Below are 18,772 nucleotides of genomic sequence, written 5' to 3' on the forward strand. Positions count from 1 at the left end.
AGAAAGAAAGAAAGAAAGTTACTGTACAGACAAACAGGAACATCATAGATACAGCGAGGAAAGTTATTGTAAAGGAAGATCAGAACAGGGCAGTGTAAGAGAGTGATGCAAGAAAGATGAAATGTGTGAGACTGCAAAAAGGAGGACAATGAAAAATAAATAGGATTGTTTTATATTCAAAGATGGAACAAATTGAAGAGGTGAGTGTGTGTGGATGTGTGTGTGTGCGTGTACATGTGTGTGTGTGTGTGTATGTGTTTGTGTGTGTAAAGGGTTGCATTCCAAAATGCTAAATCTTCCTGGCAAAAGTTTTTGGGTTCAGTTTTTTCGGCACATATAATTTGGATCGGAGGCAGACCAGTTTTTTGTTGTGTTTTTCCTCTTTTTTTTTTTTAAATGGTGGATGGATAACCCATTTTGGAATGAAATCCTCCTTCTGTTCTTTTGTGCCATCTCACTCACCAGCTGTTTCCCTCCTCAGCAACAAAGTACACAGTGAGTGTCACAACGCTACCGACCCCTTTCTGGACTGGTATTTATTTATTTGTTTATTCATTTCTGAATCCCTTCTGTTTATTGACTTTACCAACCATTCCTTGCTTTCTTTTATTGTGTTTTCGAACACCCTCCTTTCCATGTTCCTTTGTTCTCAACTCTTTTCCGAACTACATAGTTGGCTTTCTTTAGCTGTTCTTTGTGTTGGCTTATTTTCAAGAGTACATTTTCTGTTGCCTGCACCTCGCAGTACAGCTGTTGCTTTACTGTGGTTGACTGTTGGCCCCCCGAGAGAAATGGGAGTTAAAAGTTGATTATTCATAGAAGCTCTGGAGGTTAAGGAAGGAGGTGGTCACTGACACTTTTTGGGGTGTAAAGTAGATTAAAGTCTGCTCAGTCAGTCTGGGGTGCCTGTTTGGCCTTTTCCCCCTGCATGAAGCCTCAGATAGTAAATACTGGAGTAGTTTGGGTAGGTTAAATATTAAATCATCAGAACAAATTCTGACCTTGCCTCAGTGTTATCCTCCATTTTGTGTCCCCCACATGGTTTACCAAAATAGGGCTGATCCTGGCTCTGTGCTTTGGCAAGCTGTGTAGACACCCAGAACCTTGTTCTGTACAGCTGCCTTGTCCTAGAGGTTCAGCCAAGTGATCCTTTACGTGTCTGTGGCTCCCAGTGTGTTTTTATGTCCTGGCTATTTTTACGTACTTATATTTTGGTGTTGGTTTTCGCATCATTTTCACGTCTTTGTGTGTATATTTGCGCTGCGGTGTGCGTCTGCGAGCGGGTCTTTAACGTTCCCAATCCCCTCCCTTCCTCTCCACCCTGTTTGGTCTTGCAGTAAGGAGCAGCAGAAGAACCACAAGGGAGGAATCAATAAGTCGGTGTGGGAGCAACGTACCAAGGAGCTGAGGAAGCAGACTCTGGCAACCAGCCGCGAGGCCCTGTATAACGAGCTGGACCCTGATGACCGCTGGAAGGCAAGGGCAGGGAGCGGGGAGGAAAACAATGTAAAGGACAAGGCAAACAAAGGCCACTAGACTTGTGCTATCAGTGTACACAAGAGATGGCAATCATGATGATGATGATGATGACTTATGTTGTTGCTTACCTTTCTCTGGTGTTCGGGTCACCAGTGACCCGTTTTCAGGTTTTAAATGCATACAAGTAGCTACCACATACATTTGTTTATAGCATCAAGGCTTTTTGACTTTGTCAGGAACCTCAATTTAAACAAAATAAAACAAAAACATTTTTTTTTCACAAAATTCTAAAATCATGACATTTGTGGTGTTAGGGTCAATTTTGACCCAGTTATAACGATAAAAACAATAGTGAGAGTTCAAACTGAAATCATAAGTGCAAAACCAACCTTTTCATGGATAAGGAAGTCTAACAATGTAACCAAGAGATGAGAAACAAATGGGATGATAAATAATTGTTTTAGTGTGTTTTACAGCTGATTTAAGACTCTGGTCAAAACCGACCCTAACACCATAGATGGTAGCAGAAAGCTGACAAGAGGAAGGTTCAATTGAAGATAAGGGGTACACTGAGAAAAAAAAGGCCCAGGGGCCCACACCAAAAAATATTAATTAAAACCAATATTTTCATGGATAAGGAAGCCTAACAATGTAACCAAGAGAAAAAAAACAGATTGGATGAAAAAAAAAGTTTTTTGTGTATTTTACAGCTGATTTAAAACACGGGTCAAAACTGACCCGAACACCATAGATGGCAGTAGAAAGCTAACACAAGAAGAAGGATACTGTATTGACTCAATGATGCCAAAAGTGACTTACTTATACTCTAAACAGCAACTTCAACCTTTCCCTCTATGCTGCCTCTCCATCCTCTCTACTCCTTGCAGGTGAATTACTCACGGCACGTCCGCCCGGACATGAAGACCCACCTGGACCGACCCCTGGTGGTTGATCCCCACGAGAACCGCAACAACAACACCAACAAGACCACCGCCAACAATTCCGACCTCTGCTTCAGCCAGCACCATGCCGCCGACGAGCTCCACAGGCAAACACGCCTCCACGAACAGGGCGCGCAAGTAAGCGGGGACGGCGGAGGAAGCTCAGGTCCGGTCAGGCCCCCCTTGGAGCGGGGCGAATCCACAGAAAGCAGGCGGAGCCGCAAAGGCGAGCACCGCCACCACAGCTCTCACGTCCGACTGGACGCCACGGTGATTCCCGGGCCGGGCTCAGAGGAGAGGCCGTCCAGGCGCCACCACCACACCCGGAGCGGCAGTCGGGGGGGAGGACAGTCGGAGCACAGGAAGCCCAGGTCGCATCGAAAGAACGCGGAGGACGGCGAGGATGGTGTGGGAGGAACCGGAAAAACGGGAAGACACAAGAGCAAAGGGGTGGATGGAGGCGGAGAAGGAGGAGAACAGGAAGGAGCCGGCGATGGCAGTGAGAGGAGGCCAAGAAGAAGTCGCCATAGCAACCAAACGGATGGCGAGGGGAAGAGGATGTGCCAGCATAGGAGGAAGTAGGTTCAATGCATACAGCTATAGATAGAACAAAGACATTTTTGGATCATTCTTTTATGTTTCAGTATTATGATGATCTTTGTTCTCATATATTGTGTATTTCTCTTTGTTCTCTCCTTCTCACTCCCTCTGTCTAGGGACTGCAGTGTCCCTAACCTCTCTACCACACGGCCCATCCAGAAGAGCCTCTCTAGGCAAGACAGCCAGTACAGTGAGGATATGGACAACCTCATGAATACCAAACTGGTCTCTGGCTCACCTAGCGACGGTCACCCTAATCCCGTCTCCAGCCGCGTCGTTGCCCCCGGCTTTGGATCTGCCCTCCATCTCGCTAACAGTGGCACACATGGGAGTTTGGTCACATTAGATAGCTATGGGAACATCGGACATCACCGTGCCAAGAGCGTCATCAGGCTGCCTCACCCTGACTACACAGCAATAGACATGCCAATCTTTCCATCCACCAATGCCATACTGCAGGGTAAGGGCAAAAAGAGTGTGTCTGTATTTTCACACACCGTCTTTGTCAATAACAAAGTTTCTTTTTCACACCATCTCACCCCAACTTTTTTTTTTCACTCCCCCTCTGATGCAGTCAATAAAAATGCCAACACGGAGCCTTTGCCAGCGAAGGAGGATAAGGATGATGATGACGATGAGAAGGGAGGTGAAGGAGGACCCAGGCCTATGCCTCCCTTCAGCTCCATGTTCATCCTGTCCACCACCAACCCGTAATGCTCACAAATACATCCCCACACCCTCACCTATACTGTATGACCCATTGCAGGCTTGAACACAGAAAAACCCAGTACCTGAGACATTCACCCACAACATGAGTTTCTTCACACACAGAGGCAGAACACACGTCACAGTGAAGTAGTAAATACAATGTTTTCCATAGTACAAACACAAGAGGGAAAAAAAATGGCTGTTGTCTGGTGTCCCTAGGTTTCGACGAGCCTGTCACTACATCTGCACCCTGCGTTATTTTGAAATGGTTATCCTGCTGGTTATTGCCATGAGCAGCATTGCCCTTGCTGCTGAAGATCCTGTGTGGCCCGAATCCCCTCGCAACAATGTAAGAAATGTCACTTACATCGATGTAGCAACGCTTTTGTTGCGTGAAATTTTATATACAATCAAAATACAGTTTTCTTTATTTGTTGTGGTGTCATTCCAACCTGCTACATGGACCTGAGAATAGAAATAGATATAGAGTATGACATAAACATGTAAATCAAGTATTATTTTGATTGTCAGTAGATAATTTAAAGATGTAATTTTGCTAGTTTTCCAAGTTAGAATGATATGATAAACCCATAGATTATTCTTTCACAATATGTTTAGTAGAACATGTGTATGTTCTCATGTCATATACATAATAAACAATAATATACAAAACAATAATAGCAAATACTACAGTATGTTTATCATATGCTTAAATTTGTATATTATAATGTAATGAATACATAGTAAATCATACATCAATGTAATATTATTGTTGGACATCTGAATTTGAAATCAACATGCACACACACCCTGTCACTGTTTTTCCACCAGCAGGATTCAATGGCAAATCATTCCCTCCTTCTCTTTGTACAGGTTCTGCGGTATTTTGACTATGTCTTCACAGGTGTGTTCACATTTGAGATGCTGATCAAGGTAAGTCAATGGTCCCGAATCACCTAAGCAATTGAGAATCCCAGGTCAAATGTAGGTTAGACACTCTTTTTATTGCACGCTGCGACCGTGCCCAGGGGCTCTCATCTCATCATCATGCTCTTAATTTCTCTTCCAGATGGTCGATCTGGGGTTGGTCTTGCACCAGGGCTCTTATTTCCGGGACTTGTGGAACATCCTTGACTTTATAGTGGTTAGTGGTGCTCTGGTGGCCTTCGCCTTCACGTAAGTCTCCCACCTGCCTCCCCCCTCCCAAGTCCCCTCCTCTGTTTCCTCCTCGCTCCTCCCTCTCTTCTGCCTGTCTACTGCCTCACTGGCACCTTGGAGTACAGCCTCCCCTGTTCTTCTCTAATGAGCCATGGCTCATTTTTGGGCTTCTCCTTTTTATGCCTCTCTCTCTCTCTCTATCTCTCTCTCTCTCTGACCTCTGCTCTTTCGTTCTATCTCACACAACTTCTTTCTCTCTTAGCATTTCTGTCTCGCGCCCTCTCCTCCATTGAACTTTTTCCTCTCTATGCTTACAAATGGCCAAAACACCAACAGCTGGCCATTTCCTCTGCCTTTTCTCTCTCATTCAACTGACACTCCTGCCATTTCTATGCCCCACCACCAAATCCCCTGCGCCCCTACATGGTATAAAACAATACCCCAGCATTCCCTTCCTATCCAACTCCTCCTCCCCCCTGTGAGAGGTGAGGACCACCCTTTGCACCTGTAACCCTTTAGTGCCCAGGGCGTTCTAGATTTAAATGTCCCATGCAAAGCCAGGCCAGGTCATGCTGACCTCGCTTCCAAAAATCTCCACACCCTTCACTACGGCAAAGCAGGTACTTCAAACCCTACTTAATCTGCATGACTGTGAGGATAAATACAGTTACATTTGCGTAACTCAATTTAGTCAGGACTAAGGTTATGAGTCATATGCCGGGAATAAAGCATGAATTGTAAGTTATGGGATTTGCTGTCCTGCTCTTGCATGGTTGAGAAGAATGTAAAATGAAGCAGACCTGCAGGTCTGCAGTCAATGTTTGATATATTGTAACACTGGTATAGTTTAAAGACAATCAATTCAGTAAATCTATTATTCTAATGCCATAAACCCACGCACAGATTCTGAAAAAAGTAATCTGCAGGAACAAAAAAAAAAGTGTGTGTTCAATCTTATTCATAACTTTTAAAATGCAATCTGTATTTTCAGGAAACAACAACGTGTGCAATATATGCATTCATATTCCACAAATGCGTTTTGTGGTAGTGTGAGAGGGATATCCCTAAAGTGGGGTGACAGGGTGTGGGTTCTAACATTCTGGCAACAGGAGAGTTTTTTATTTTATTTTATTCAGTGTAGAAAAAATATTTTGTCCTTCTCAGTCATTTGAAATCAAGTTGAACTTAAATTCCCTCAAGCTACAGAGGCATGTTTTAGTTGTTATTTATTGCATGAATATAAAAGAATGCATTGATAACACAGGGCTGAATAGTTAATTAATGTTAACTCTCTGTGTTTAGTGTATTATAATGGTGGGAAGGGTAGTCTGTTTGGGGGGCATGAAAAATGTTGCCTCACAATTTTTTTTCAGCAGCGGGAGGCTTGGCAAAGTAAGCCCAGTCCTGGACTACACCCACTGCCTTCTGTCATGTGCACCCTGAATGACAGGCACACAGGACTAGAAGGACTAGAAGAGAAACTGACACAACAGGGCTACTGACAAAAATCAGTGAAAATTAATATTAGCTAGTTATATCTACCTTTCTCTCTCTTCACAATGTCCCTCCACTTTATACATTTTTTAAAAGCCCTCTGCAGAATTGTGTAATTGCAACAAAAACTGAATGTTTGCCACAAATGGTTGCAACCACTGTAAATATTTCTGCTGTAAATGTGCTAGAAAAGTTTCAGCATAGTCTCGTGTAGTTTAGGCTTTTCAGATCCGATAAAGGAGTACAGTGTACTCCAGTACTGATACTGAGGGCATAAACATGGCAGGTGCTCCAGGGTTCTAGTGGTGGTGCCCATCCTAAAAGGTGTCTTTTACCTCAGTCTTTCTCATGAACACTCTTCCCCCTGATTTCAGTTTAATCTACTTGTTTATGTGGTACATATAAACCTGTCCGTGTTTGTGTTTCTGTGTGCTTTTGTCCTGAACTCTGTCCTCTAACCTCTTTGAGTTAAATTATTATGTGTTTCAACTTGTCACCATTTTCTTCTCTCTGTCACTAAGTCTATAAGTATAGATTTATAAATATGCAGTATTAAAAGTGAGGTAGATTTACCAGACAAAAACCACAAAATGCATAAACTTGAAATTCAAAATAATAAAAGACCATTCAGAAGGAGCATAGCAGATTAACATATTTAAATCAATTAGATGAATTAATAGGCAATATATAGATGATTAATAAAGACAACTGTAATTATCTCTGGCACAGACTGTATGTTAACATAGACAAACTCAGAAAACAATCAATTAAGCCAGTTGAACCAATAAAGTCTGATTTAATTACGATAGGGGTTAACGACACTAATGGCCGATGGGGAGATCCCAACCAGTCAGAACAGACTCATACACATCCAGATAGTGCCTTAATTCAATTGGTGGAAATCAAACAGCACTCCAGAAAGGCTCAGCAGTCTCATTGGAGATGTTTATCGCTCCTTTAATCCAATTAGTCTGGTCTGCTGGTGTCTTGGACCGCTTGTGCCGCTGTCCTGCACATTTCTGCAGCTGGACTGAGCTTTACATCCAGACAGGCCTTCAAGGCAGAGATGCCTGCATGGTAAAAAGTGCGTTTGGAAAGGGGTTCCTTGACATGTAGAGAATATTGTATATTATGTGGTCCCTTTGCTCTTACATTTCTAACAGTCCTCGTTTAAGAAAAACATGTCTTTCAGCTCATAGTTCATCTCTGATTTTCAATTCACAGATTTTAAAAGTTCACTGTGGACCAAATTAAAGTAGTAAAAGTAGTAAATGATCAGTGTAATTAAGCAATCTGGTATTTTCTAGATGAAATGTAAACCAGTAAAATTTCCCGTCAGACAGATAGCTTGTTATAGTGATTATTCAGTGATTGAGACAGTTGCTTGGTGCTCCGACTGTTTATACTACAGTACATGTGTATGTTTGATATAGTATCAGTAGTGTGGGTGGGAGGGTTGATCTAACAAAAAGCAGGCCTTCTGTTCTCTTTTTCTCTCTCTGTCTCATATGGATGTTTTCCCTCAAAATCCCTCCTTTATGTGTCCCATTCTGTTTTTTTCTCCCACCCTTTGTCTTTTTGTCTCTCCCTTTGTCTTGCTGTCTCACCCCTGTCTCATCTCTCCGTTTGGACCACCAGCGGCGGCGGCGGGTAAAGTTCTCTTTCTTCCTCATTTCTCCTTCTGCACTCTTGGTGCCTGTTTGTCTGACCACACATCTCTCTCCTGTTCATCTATGCCTCATCACAGTTGACTTCTGTACTTATTTATTCTTCCCTTTTTTCCATTGTTCACCATGGAACAGCTCTGACTCAAACACAACTAAACCTCAGGTCCTTAACTGAATTAGACGGACACCGTGTGATATTTTGTTCTGTTGCTGTGGAAGCTAAGAGCGATATGCTCATGTTCACACATACATATGCTAGCGCACACACTTATATACACCTGTGTGCACACTTGCACACACAAAGCCTACTGACACACAACGACTGGCAGTCCATCTGGTATAACAGCTGTAAGACACATGCAGCTGTACCAACAGCTGCCTCTTTCCCTGAGGACCACAGTCAGTGACCTTTGAAATAAATCTCTGATCTGAGGAATTTAGAAAAATTGTTTTCCAAAAAAAACAACAACAAAAAAGAACATGAAAAAGTACTATGGACACTTTTTGCAGTTTCTACATAGCCAATATTAGGCTGAGTTGTCCATAGAAAACCAACACAGGCCCCAAAAGGACAAAACTGCAGTGGGCCAGCATGTTAGCAATAGCTATGTAGCAATAGCTATGTAGCAATTAAATAAAACTCTCAAATCAGATTTGGTTTGGTGCTAAAAATACAGGCTTGTTTTCTGTGAGTTTCTAGCTTTATGACGCGTTTAGTGCAACTGAAATGATAATTAATCTTCTCTTACGTATCCTTAAAAACAAAAAGAAGAAAAAAGAGGTTTGGCTCAGCATTTCAGCCTGAAATGCTTGCTAAAATATCTTTGTCTTTGGCAAAATGGCCTAAAAGACAAAATTCCATGATGTTTGAACAATGCTGTGAAACCAGCTAATCCTAGTTATAGGTTAGAGCTAATTAACTGGTAGAGTCATCAAAAGAGAGAGTTTGGCTGTTTTTACCTCTTTGGAGCACACTGTCACACTTCTAAATTGTGACTTACATTTAAAATTCAAGCAGTTTTTTTTTCTTGACCATTTCTGTACGACAGTCAGAAAATATATGGTCACTTCTGTTTAACTGAGACTATGACTAAACTCTCTCTGCAAATGTCTCTTGTGTAGAATAGAGATCTCCATCACTTGAACTGCTGCTTAAAAGAATAAAAAAATGCAGCATGGGAAGCAAGGTTTCAATGCAGCATGAATATATTTCACCACTAGCTGGGCATGTGCAAACCAGGTCTTTTACTGTCTTTGTAAAGCATTGAAATACATTGCAAAGTATTAAATGGGTGTAGCTACCAGATAGCATTCAGACAGGAATGATATCAGTTCTTCCCATAGCATGTACTATAGTTGTAATACACCACCTGACTCTAGCATGTAGCTACGATGCTAACCTCACATTTAGCGATAAGGCTTAAGTGTAATATGATAGCAATGCTGCATGTGTTGCTATGTATTTAACCCAGACGCAGTTACTCATTTTGAGTTAACTCGGACACAAATACCATCAAGGAATGGCTGCCCACTGCCATTTTGGAATCAAGGTCTAAGCCCGTCATATCACCGTCAACCCACTGACTCTTTCAATATGTGTGTGTATGTGTGTGTGTGTGTGTGTGTGTGTATGTGTGTACGTATGCATATTTGTGTGTTGGTGTGTGTATGCATGTGGGCACATACAGGGGGAGCAGTAAAGGAAAAGACATCAGTACCATCAAGTCTCTGAGGGTACTGAGAGTGTTACGACCTCTGAAGACCATCAAACGTCTGCCCAAACTCAAGGTGTGTGAAGTTCGGCCGCAGATCTGAGCTGCCTTTGCTGTGCATCTGATCAAAAACCAAAGATTTAACATCATTTTACGTTATCTGCCCTTCATGTTTTATTAGTTCACAGTGGAAATAACCTGCAAATGTTATAGTTTTGTTGTAGCAGTGCAAATTCCTACTTTTTTCCACACATAATTTCAACCCAATTTTTCCCTGTCTGTCTCGATCCACAGGCAGTGTTCGACTGTGTGGTGAATTCCCTGAAGAATGTGCTCAACATCCTGATCGTCTACTTACTCTTCATGTTCATCTTTGCCGTGGTGGCCGTGCAGCTCTTTAAGGGACGCTTCTTTTACTGCACTGATGAATCTAAAGAGTTTGAGCGCGATTGCAGGTCAGGAAATACAAACTACATTTACTTTTGTAGTAAAAAAAAGGGTTAGAAAAAAATTCTGGTCACCTTCTTAATACATGATGCTTGTGAGCTAGTGTGCCTTCCTTTTCGTCTCAGTAATATCTCTCCCCTGTTCACATTGTGCTGATGATATGTTGTGTGTGTGTGTGTGTGTATTTCAGGGGCGAGTACCTAGTATATGAACGTGATAACGAAGTGAAGGCGCAGAAGCGGGAGTGGAAGAAGTACGATTTCCACTACGACAATGTGGCTTGGGCCCTACTCACCCTCTTCACCGTATCTACCGGAGAGGGGTGGCCGCAGTGAGTGTAGCTACGAGCAACATGCACGGTCACAAGTTTTCTGGCAACATTTAACCCCCCCCCCCTTTTTGCTTCTCTCCCTCTACAGGGTGCTGAAGCATTCAGTGGATGCGACTTATGAGAATCAGGGCCCGAGCCCCGGATACAGGATGGAAATGTCCATCTTTTACGTGGTGTACTTCGTGGTCTTCCCCTTCTTCTTCGTCAACATCTTCGTGGCTCTAATCATCATCACCTTTCAGGAACAAGGAGACAAGATGATGGAGGACTATAGTTTAGAAAAGAATGAGGTGAACAGATCCAGAATATTTTGGGGTGGAGTTTGGGGTGCAACTGTTGGGTAGAGTGGAAAGGATAAGAAAAGAGAGAATACAGGAAAAGATCATGGCAGAATGTGAACAAAACCTTCTTGTTTTGTATTGTGTCTTTTTTTTTTTGCAGAGAGCCTGTATAGACTTTGCAATCAATGCCAGGCCTCTGACACGCCACATGCCCCAGAACAAGTTGAGCTTTCAATATCGAATGTGGGAGTTTGTGGTGTCGCCGCCATTTGAATATACTATCATGGCAATGATCGCGCTCAACACAGTTGTGCTGATGATGAAGGTAAGACTCTACATAAACAGTGATGCACACGTTAACACCGACACATCAACAGAACAACATAATAACAGTTGACTTGCTGAATTTAACATCCATTTCAGTTTGTACCTTTATCTCTTGTTGTGTAAACTATTTCCTATGATAACCACATTGTAATGAATATGTCTTGACTCTCCATTGGGTGAGTTGAACCGTGTGTCTTTTTATATGTCTTTATACTCGCCCTCCTTTCTGTCCCTGTGTGTACGTTTGTGTCTGTGTGTGTGTGTGTGTGTGTGTGCATGTGTTTATGTCTGTATATGTGTCTATGAATGCACACTTCCATGTGTGTATGGCAATCCATTATGTTATACTTGTACACTGGTTTGCTGGTGTGAATGTGTGCGCTGCTTGCGTGTGTGTGTGTGTGTGTCTGTTTGTTTATAGTATGATGGAGCTTCTGATACCTATGAAGCTGTGTTAGCCAACCTGAACATAGTGTTCACCTCCCTCTTCTCCATGGAGTGTGTACTCAAAATCATCGCCTTTGGAGTACTGGTGAGTGTGTGTGTGTGCGAGTTTGCTCTTTTTTTATGTCTTTAGAGATATTTTATAGAAAGTGCTGAAGTTGTTGTTGTTATTATTACATGGTACTGCTGTATCCACATTAGTAATGGTTACCAGGCATTGCACATCAGAGATGATAAATGAGATGAATGAAATTATAAATATGCCCTTTCATAGACAAAATGCAGAGCCAAGGGCTGATCCTCACTCAGAAAACAACCTTCAGAAAACACCCAGATCAGTATAGATCCATTGGTCTTTGACTGAAATCCACTCTTACCGTTACTACCCAGTATCGCTGTTATGTGGAGATTCTGAGTAATTGTAATCCTGAGAAAAAGATAAGTTGTTACCTGAGAACCAAATGACGTGTTGAAAGAGACTAAGATGTAGAAACCAGTTGATTCTGCAAATTAAATGTGGAGGTCTTCACCGCAACCTTGTCCACTATGTCACTGGAACACGCTGTTTGACACCATTACTTGCACATTTAAGGAGAAAATGAGGAATAGAAAATTGACAAAAGTCAGCTTGGAAGCATGCAGTGGACAGAGCTGGACAGGAATAGAGGGAAGGAAAAAAATGGATAAAAGAGACCGTGGATCGAGGGATGAAAGTTTGGAGGAGATACAGGACAGACGGGGAGCGATAATACAGTAATTAGAAGAAGTAGAGTGAGTGACAGCTAGGCGTTAGAAAGAGAGGCAGAGATTACAGAGAGGGTGGGGATTACGCAGGATAGGATTTGAATCTGGGAGAGTACCCTTAAACACACTTGTGCCTCTCAGGACGCGCACAATCATACACACAAACAGCACCAGGCCTCGGAGACGTCTGTGTGTGTGTGTGTATGCGTGTGTTGAGTGTTTGTCCATGTGTGTGTTTGTCAAGGTGGTTTATTTTAATAGCCGCCTCCCTTGCTCTCTCCATGTCCCTCCACTTGTCTAATGCACAGTTTGGCTGCAGGGAATGTGTAGGAGAGCAAAAGAGGGCCGACCTTGCTCATCAAAAATTTGTCCTCGTCATGGTCTCCCTCTTTTGAGTCATTGAAGACCACAATTAAACATCTACAATGATGAATAATGTGTGGATAAAGCAAGTACGATGCAGATACATGGATTAAGTTTATAAATTAGACGTAAAGAGGGACACAATGCCTTTTTTTATTGGAAGCTTTTAAAAATAGTCTTGACTTTGTGTTGCTTTGGTTTATGATATAGAGCGATGCAGTGTGTGATGTCTGATGGCTATAGTTTTCTGATGCAGTACAGTTTGTCCTTAGCCCGTCTGCTGGCGTCTGTCCAACATGCCATCACTGATTTGTCTCATCTAATTTCTTTCCTGTTCCTGTCGAACACTGACATTTCTTTTTTTTCACTTTCTTGTTCTCTGCCTTCCTCTGTCTGACTCTCATTCTCCCTCTATCCTACTCTTTCATTCTCTCATTTTTTTCACTGTTTACCTCTCCATCTCTTACTGCCTTTTACGCTTTGTTTTGTTTTTCGCTTTCCTTTCCTTTATTCCTGCCATATCCCTTTTCCTTGTTGTTTCACAATGTTATGTCCCTGTTCTGTTTCACTGTACTGTCCATTTCATATTTGTATCTGTTCTGTTCCTCTCCTGCTTGTTCATTCTGTTCCTCCCTGCCACATCCATGTTCGTCTACCCTTTACTGCGTCGCCCTCGCCACACGTCAACTTATCATCTCACTTTACGTATTTCCACTTCATCCCCCTCTGTCTTCTCTATTCTTCTCCTGTCCTTCTTCTGTCTCTCTCTTGTCCCGATCACAGAATTATTTCAAAGATGCCTGGAACATTTTTGACTGTGTGACAGTTCTGGGCAGCATCACTGACATTCTGGTCACCGAGCTTGGGGTAAGTCGCAGGATCCGAGGTGTTTGCGTGTAGATTGTGTACCTTTGAGAGATCTGCACTGAGCAGTCAAAACTGCAAACAGGCAGACATGATACTGTATCAGCAATGTTGTTGTTGACTGTGTGTTTGTTGAGCGAGTATGACTGTTAGGTGAGCGTCAGCATGTGTCCGTGGTCTTGCGCATCTGTCACACTGTCTAAAAAACATACAGTTGACAAGACAAGGAGTTCGGAGGAGGGGGGAGCATGAGTTAGACGCCACTGTTGAGTCTTGCATTGCTCAGTCATGCATGAACATCTCTTGAAAGTCTTATATAATTGTCCCAGTTGGTGGGACGAGGAGAGACCAGACTCCTGCTAGCCAGCACTGAGCTACTGTGAGGGAGGCAGGGAGCATGCTGATGCTGGAGCGATCTTCTGCAAGCAACCCAATATCCAGTCAGATTAACAGATCGCCTCTCAGGTGGCCAATAGAGGCTTTACAGACATATGTTAATAACTGCAGCTGAAGTAATGAAGGTCCATTAGACATCTGACTGGGCACGAACAATTCAAACAACTTGAATTGAAATGCGTGAGGGACACAAGTTCATTCTTTAATATCATAGACCGAAGTAAATGGTCAAATTAACTAGATTTCAGTGCTTAGATACACTGTTGGTTCTTTGAGTCACTGATGATAAGATGGTAGTATTGTTGCGTGTGTAGCAACATGATATTTACATATTATATTACCTGATTTTGTGTAGTGTTATGTCATATTCTGACACTTTATCAATTAAAATGAATTAAATTCAAAATTGAATTAATGTTGCTGCTTTAAGATTTTCAATATTTAAACTGTCTTACCTGCAGATGTGATCACTTGATCATTATTGAACAAAAATAGTCACCAAGACAATATAATAGGTGCAGTATATAATGTTTACTTACTTACATTACTAATGACTTAATTAAGTAATTATTAATTAACTTCATTACATTACTTACTTACATTACTAGAGTAATGACTTTATGATATGTCCAAAATGTTGATTGTGAAATAAAAATGTTGTTGCATTAGTATAATAGTAATGTGGTAATAGCTCAACAGCTCCTGCTGCAGTGGTAGCAGGTTGGCATTGGGAGTTGTCAGTGGTTCCCTCCTCTGGTATCATGACATGAGACTGTAGTTATGGTGTTGATTTCAGAACCGTTACACCCCTGCTGCATGGTGTTGCTTTATATCACCTGCAAGCTCAAGGGAACAAAATGACAAACTAACAACCAGTTAGAGGTTATTTTATTAGCCAGAATTGCTTATAGTATATGGCCCTGAAAGTGTTGATATGTACTGCATGCTGTGTGTTGTTCTAGTATGTCTGTGTCTCTGTGTTGATATAATAGGTCTCATATGTGTTGATACTATATCGACATATAGAGAAAGATTATTTCATTTCAGATTATTTCACTGTTATTAATAATGTGTTTGGACAGAACATGTGGGGATTTTCAGAGAGACACTGATTTCTGTGCACATTAGTGTTAGTTTCAATCAATTTTATAGATGTACAGAGATGAGAGGAAAAATGACAACACACACTTTAATGTACCGTAGAACTGGTACATTCACTCACAATGATATAACGTGGGATGAAAATTTCCTTTGTGTTCTGTCTGCACACTATCCACAAGAGTTGCTCTTATTCTTACAGGGAGACCTTGTAGGAACCCAATGAATAAACTGTATTTCAGAGACATATCAAGCTCTTGAATAGTGTTGATCCAAAGATACCTAAAATTTGATTTAATCAAATATATATCTGCTCCACCATATTTAAGAGATGCCGAGCCATTATCATGCACTGTGGCCTTCACAGCTTTCCTACTAGGTCTGTCTGAGGAAACAAGGGATACCAATGATTCAAGCTTAAATTGATACTTTGAGACAATTTTCAGTAAATGTTTCATAATGATATAAAGTCATAGTTGTTTATAGAGAGACTGTACATGTTTTAATCAGCTTCCTGTTGTCTTGAGCCTTGGTATCCCTACCACATGGATGTACCAAATTTGCAGGCAGACACCTGCCACTGTGCTAACTTGTCTCTGTAATGACTGTTGATTTCTTTCTTGTTTTTTATCTTTTCACATGCTTTCTTTAAATCGTCTACAAACTTTACGACGATCTACTGTAATCTACTTCGCCCCGTCCCCTTCTCCCCCCCACAACACCTACTACTTCCTGCGAACCCATCCAATCAAAATGCACTATGAATCCTCTGTGTCCACCCATGACAACCGGCTTGGTCAATCTCTCTGGTTGTTCTTCGAACCAACCAAAAATCCAAAAATTTGCTGCTATAAACCATATGTCTGCAACATCCACATGTAGATGGTTTGTAATTTTTTGGAGATCTTATTTTACTGCATCTGTTTTACTTGCATCCCAGCCAGTGTTGTGGCTGTGAAATGTGCATGCTTTGCTTGACCCCCCACCACCCCAGAACCTTCAACTCCGAGAGAGCTCTAAATTTGTAATTTTTTTATTTGCCGCCAAGTTTACTAACCTCTCTGCCAGTCACTGGGTAATATTTTTATATTATTCTGCCACAAATCCTGCCCGCAGTGTCCATCTTTTCCAGAAAACTAGTTTCCAGTTTGGAAAGGATTGGATTATTTAAACCAGATTAGACTGATACATCTTTCCATCGAGGTTAGCCTTTCATTGTAGGTGCATAATGACACACCCACACATAAGACAGTGACTGGGAGAGTGTTTCCAGTAACGACAGTGAGTCCAAAGATATGCTGCTGTCAAAAGGAACAAGTGATGCATGCTGCCTCTTGCATGTCTCTGATAGGAACCCTTTATTTTCACAACACACAATATAAAACACGCTGTAATAGATGGAATCTGCATGTGCCTGCTGCCAGTCCCTTTTCAGCACTTAGTCTCAAACTGCCATCTTTTGTTCTTTACTGTTGTAAATGTTTGTACGCTGCAATGTATTGCAGATTTTGAATTTGTATATTCTTAAAAGATATATATAAAAAACAATCAATTTTAGAAATTAATTTTAAATGTCATGTGACATGTGTCAGCTCAATTTTGATATAATCAGACTCAAGAGACTGTAAACACATGAATCTACAGAAATTCACTGAGGATATAATGGTCTTAGTTGGTCCCACTTGCTCTAGTTTGACTGTGACATCACCAGAGTATGTCACGTGACTTAAGCAGCCAATCGGGGTGGCAAGTCAGCTGCCACAGATTTGCTGCTTTGCCTTGTATTGGTGCACATCTGCATGCTGTGTGCTTGCTTCATTTGAAAAAAAAAATGCATTTTTTGCCTTGAGAGAATTAGTGCATTTGGTTGTCTTTCCAAGAAAACGTCCTGACGTCCCTGCACTTTGAACCAGTCACCACTCCTAACACAATTACTACTACATAACCCAATTGGATGAAACTAGCTAGACTTGGATGATTTCCTCTCCCCCTGTGTTGTTTTGTTTGGTTCTGTCTAACCTACGCTTGTTGGAGCCTTGCTGATTTGAGTTTGGTTTGCTTTGACTTGTTTGGCTCCTGATTCTTTCCTTTGTTTTGAGTTTGAATCCCTTTCAGTTTGGGTTTGACTGTTTTTCCTTTTTCTTTTGTTTTTTTTGGTTTTGTTTTTGTTTTTTTGCACTGAAACTAACTTTTCCTTTATTCTGACCCCAACGCCCCTCTCCCTCTTTATTCCTTCTTTTTCCCTTTCCTTCACTTTCCTGTCCTCAACATTCAAACCTCATTCTGTCTACACCCGGCCCTACTTTCTTTTTCTCTCTTTCTTCCTCTCTGGTTATATTGTGGCCGTACTGTAGAATAATTTCATCAACCTAAGTTTCCTGAGGCTGTTCAGGGCAGCTCGTCTCATCAAGCTACTGAGGCAGGGAGAAACCATCCGCATCTTGCTTTGGACCTTCGTTCAGTCCTTCAAGGTTTCTACCAAACTTTACAGCACATCACACACACACGCACCAATATGTCTAATTAATATTATTAGATACAAACTCACAGTATAGTGTGTACAAAAGAGGTAGAGTCTCATGTACCATGCAGTCGTATATCAGACTTGACACCAAACAATGAACTTGTCTCTCCTCAGGCGCTGCCTTATGTCTGCCTCCTCATTGCCATGCTGTTCTTCATCTACGCCATCATTGGAATGCAGGTGGGTGAGAGCCGCATGCTAAAAAGCAGTATAGTGCTTTTGGGATGAATTAAAAATGTTTTATAGGGGCAATCGTAATGAGAGGGAGAGAAAGAGAAGAAGGATGATGATAATGGACATCAGGATTTGGTGCATGATGCGAGGTGAAGGATTATGATGAACTGGTACATGTAAAGTTAGATTTCAGAGGGTTGTATCTACTTCTTAGTCATGCATTGGAGACAAAGAAGGCCTGAAATGTGACTGAACAGTATGATTGTGTCTGACAGCTATTTGGGAATATTGCTATTGAAGAAGAAGGAGAGAGTGCCATCAACCAGCACAACAACTTCAGGACCTTCGTACAGGCTCTCATGCTTCTCTTCAGGTGCTCGCATGCATGTGAATCTGTGTAATGTCTTGAGCAGGCAGCGTTCAGACTGACTATGCAGTATCGTCAATGAATCCCTCCGAAATCAAGATTTTTTTTGCGTGTGTGTGTTCGTAGGAGTGCCACTGGAGAGGCATGGCATGACATCATGCTGGCATGTCTGGGGGGTAAGGAGTGCGACCCCCTGTCAGGGAACCCAGAGCCAGAGTGTGGCAGCCAGGTCGCCTATCTCTACTTTGTGTCCTTCATCTTCTTCTGTTCATTCTTGGTGAGCGCTCACTATATAATCTAAAAGCTTCATCGCCATTCAGAAAGAAGAAATAAAAAAATTGGATATTCCCTCTGTCTTGCACACATGTGGCACACACACATTTAGCTCAATCCTGCCTGAAAATATTGTGTTATGAGAAAGCCCTGTTGTGTCACTGTAACCTCATCTAGCTCCTCTGGTTAAGTATTACAAATCCCCAAATCTGTCTCTCATTTTGTCGATTTAATCTAAACAAAGACCTGATCATAGATGTCCTTCTGCAGTGTCTCAGGTTGTCTATCACTCCTAGTTAGAAAAGAAAGCCCAGTAACTCAGCAATGAACAGGCACCTGAACACTGTTCTGTTCCTTAAAATGCAATTGATAATCTGGTG

The 18,772-nt window shown here is 41.8% G+C and overlaps 1 protein-coding gene across 1 annotated transcript in view; it reads left to right on the forward strand.

Moving 5' to 3' along the window:
- Nucleotides 1-18,772, forward strand: part of cacna1aa (calcium channel, voltage-dependent, P/Q type, alpha 1A subunit, a) — a gene marked incomplete at both ends in the record, with an annotated part of 75,389 nt that overhangs the window by 36,956 nt on the left and 19,661 nt on the right. Inside the window, 20 exons of the mRNA XM_083976632.1 lie at nt 482-532; nt 1,338-1,506; nt 2,367-2,998; nt 3,137-3,480; nt 3,595-3,730; nt 3,948-4,077; nt 4,602-4,661; nt 4,798-4,904; nt 8,019-8,030; nt 9,736-9,835; nt 10,054-10,214; nt 10,397-10,537; nt 10,626-10,827; nt 10,979-11,143; nt 11,567-11,677; nt 13,480-13,563; nt 17,409-17,525; nt 17,693-17,758; nt 18,028-18,125; nt 18,246-18,396. Of these exons, the coding sequence (XP_083832758.1) occupies nt 482-532; nt 1,338-1,506; nt 2,367-2,998; nt 3,137-3,480; nt 3,595-3,730; nt 3,948-4,077; nt 4,602-4,661; nt 4,798-4,904; nt 8,019-8,030; nt 9,736-9,835; nt 10,054-10,214; nt 10,397-10,537; nt 10,626-10,827; nt 10,979-11,143; nt 11,567-11,677; nt 13,480-13,563; nt 17,409-17,525; nt 17,693-17,758; nt 18,028-18,125; nt 18,246-18,396 (3,037 nt within the window). The remainder of the gene's footprint in view (nt 1-481; nt 533-1,337; nt 1,507-2,366; nt 2,999-3,136; nt 3,481-3,594; nt 3,731-3,947; nt 4,078-4,601; nt 4,662-4,797; nt 4,905-8,018; nt 8,031-9,735; nt 9,836-10,053; nt 10,215-10,396; nt 10,538-10,625; nt 10,828-10,978; nt 11,144-11,566; nt 11,678-13,479; nt 13,564-17,408; nt 17,526-17,692; nt 17,759-18,027; nt 18,126-18,245; nt 18,397-18,772) is intronic.

The sequence above is a fragment of the Trachurus trachurus genome, assembly GCF_905171665.1.
Source record: "Trachurus trachurus genome assembly, chromosome: 8".
Classification (NCBI taxonomy): domain Eukaryota; kingdom Metazoa; phylum Chordata; class Actinopteri; order Carangiformes; family Carangidae; genus Trachurus; species Trachurus trachurus.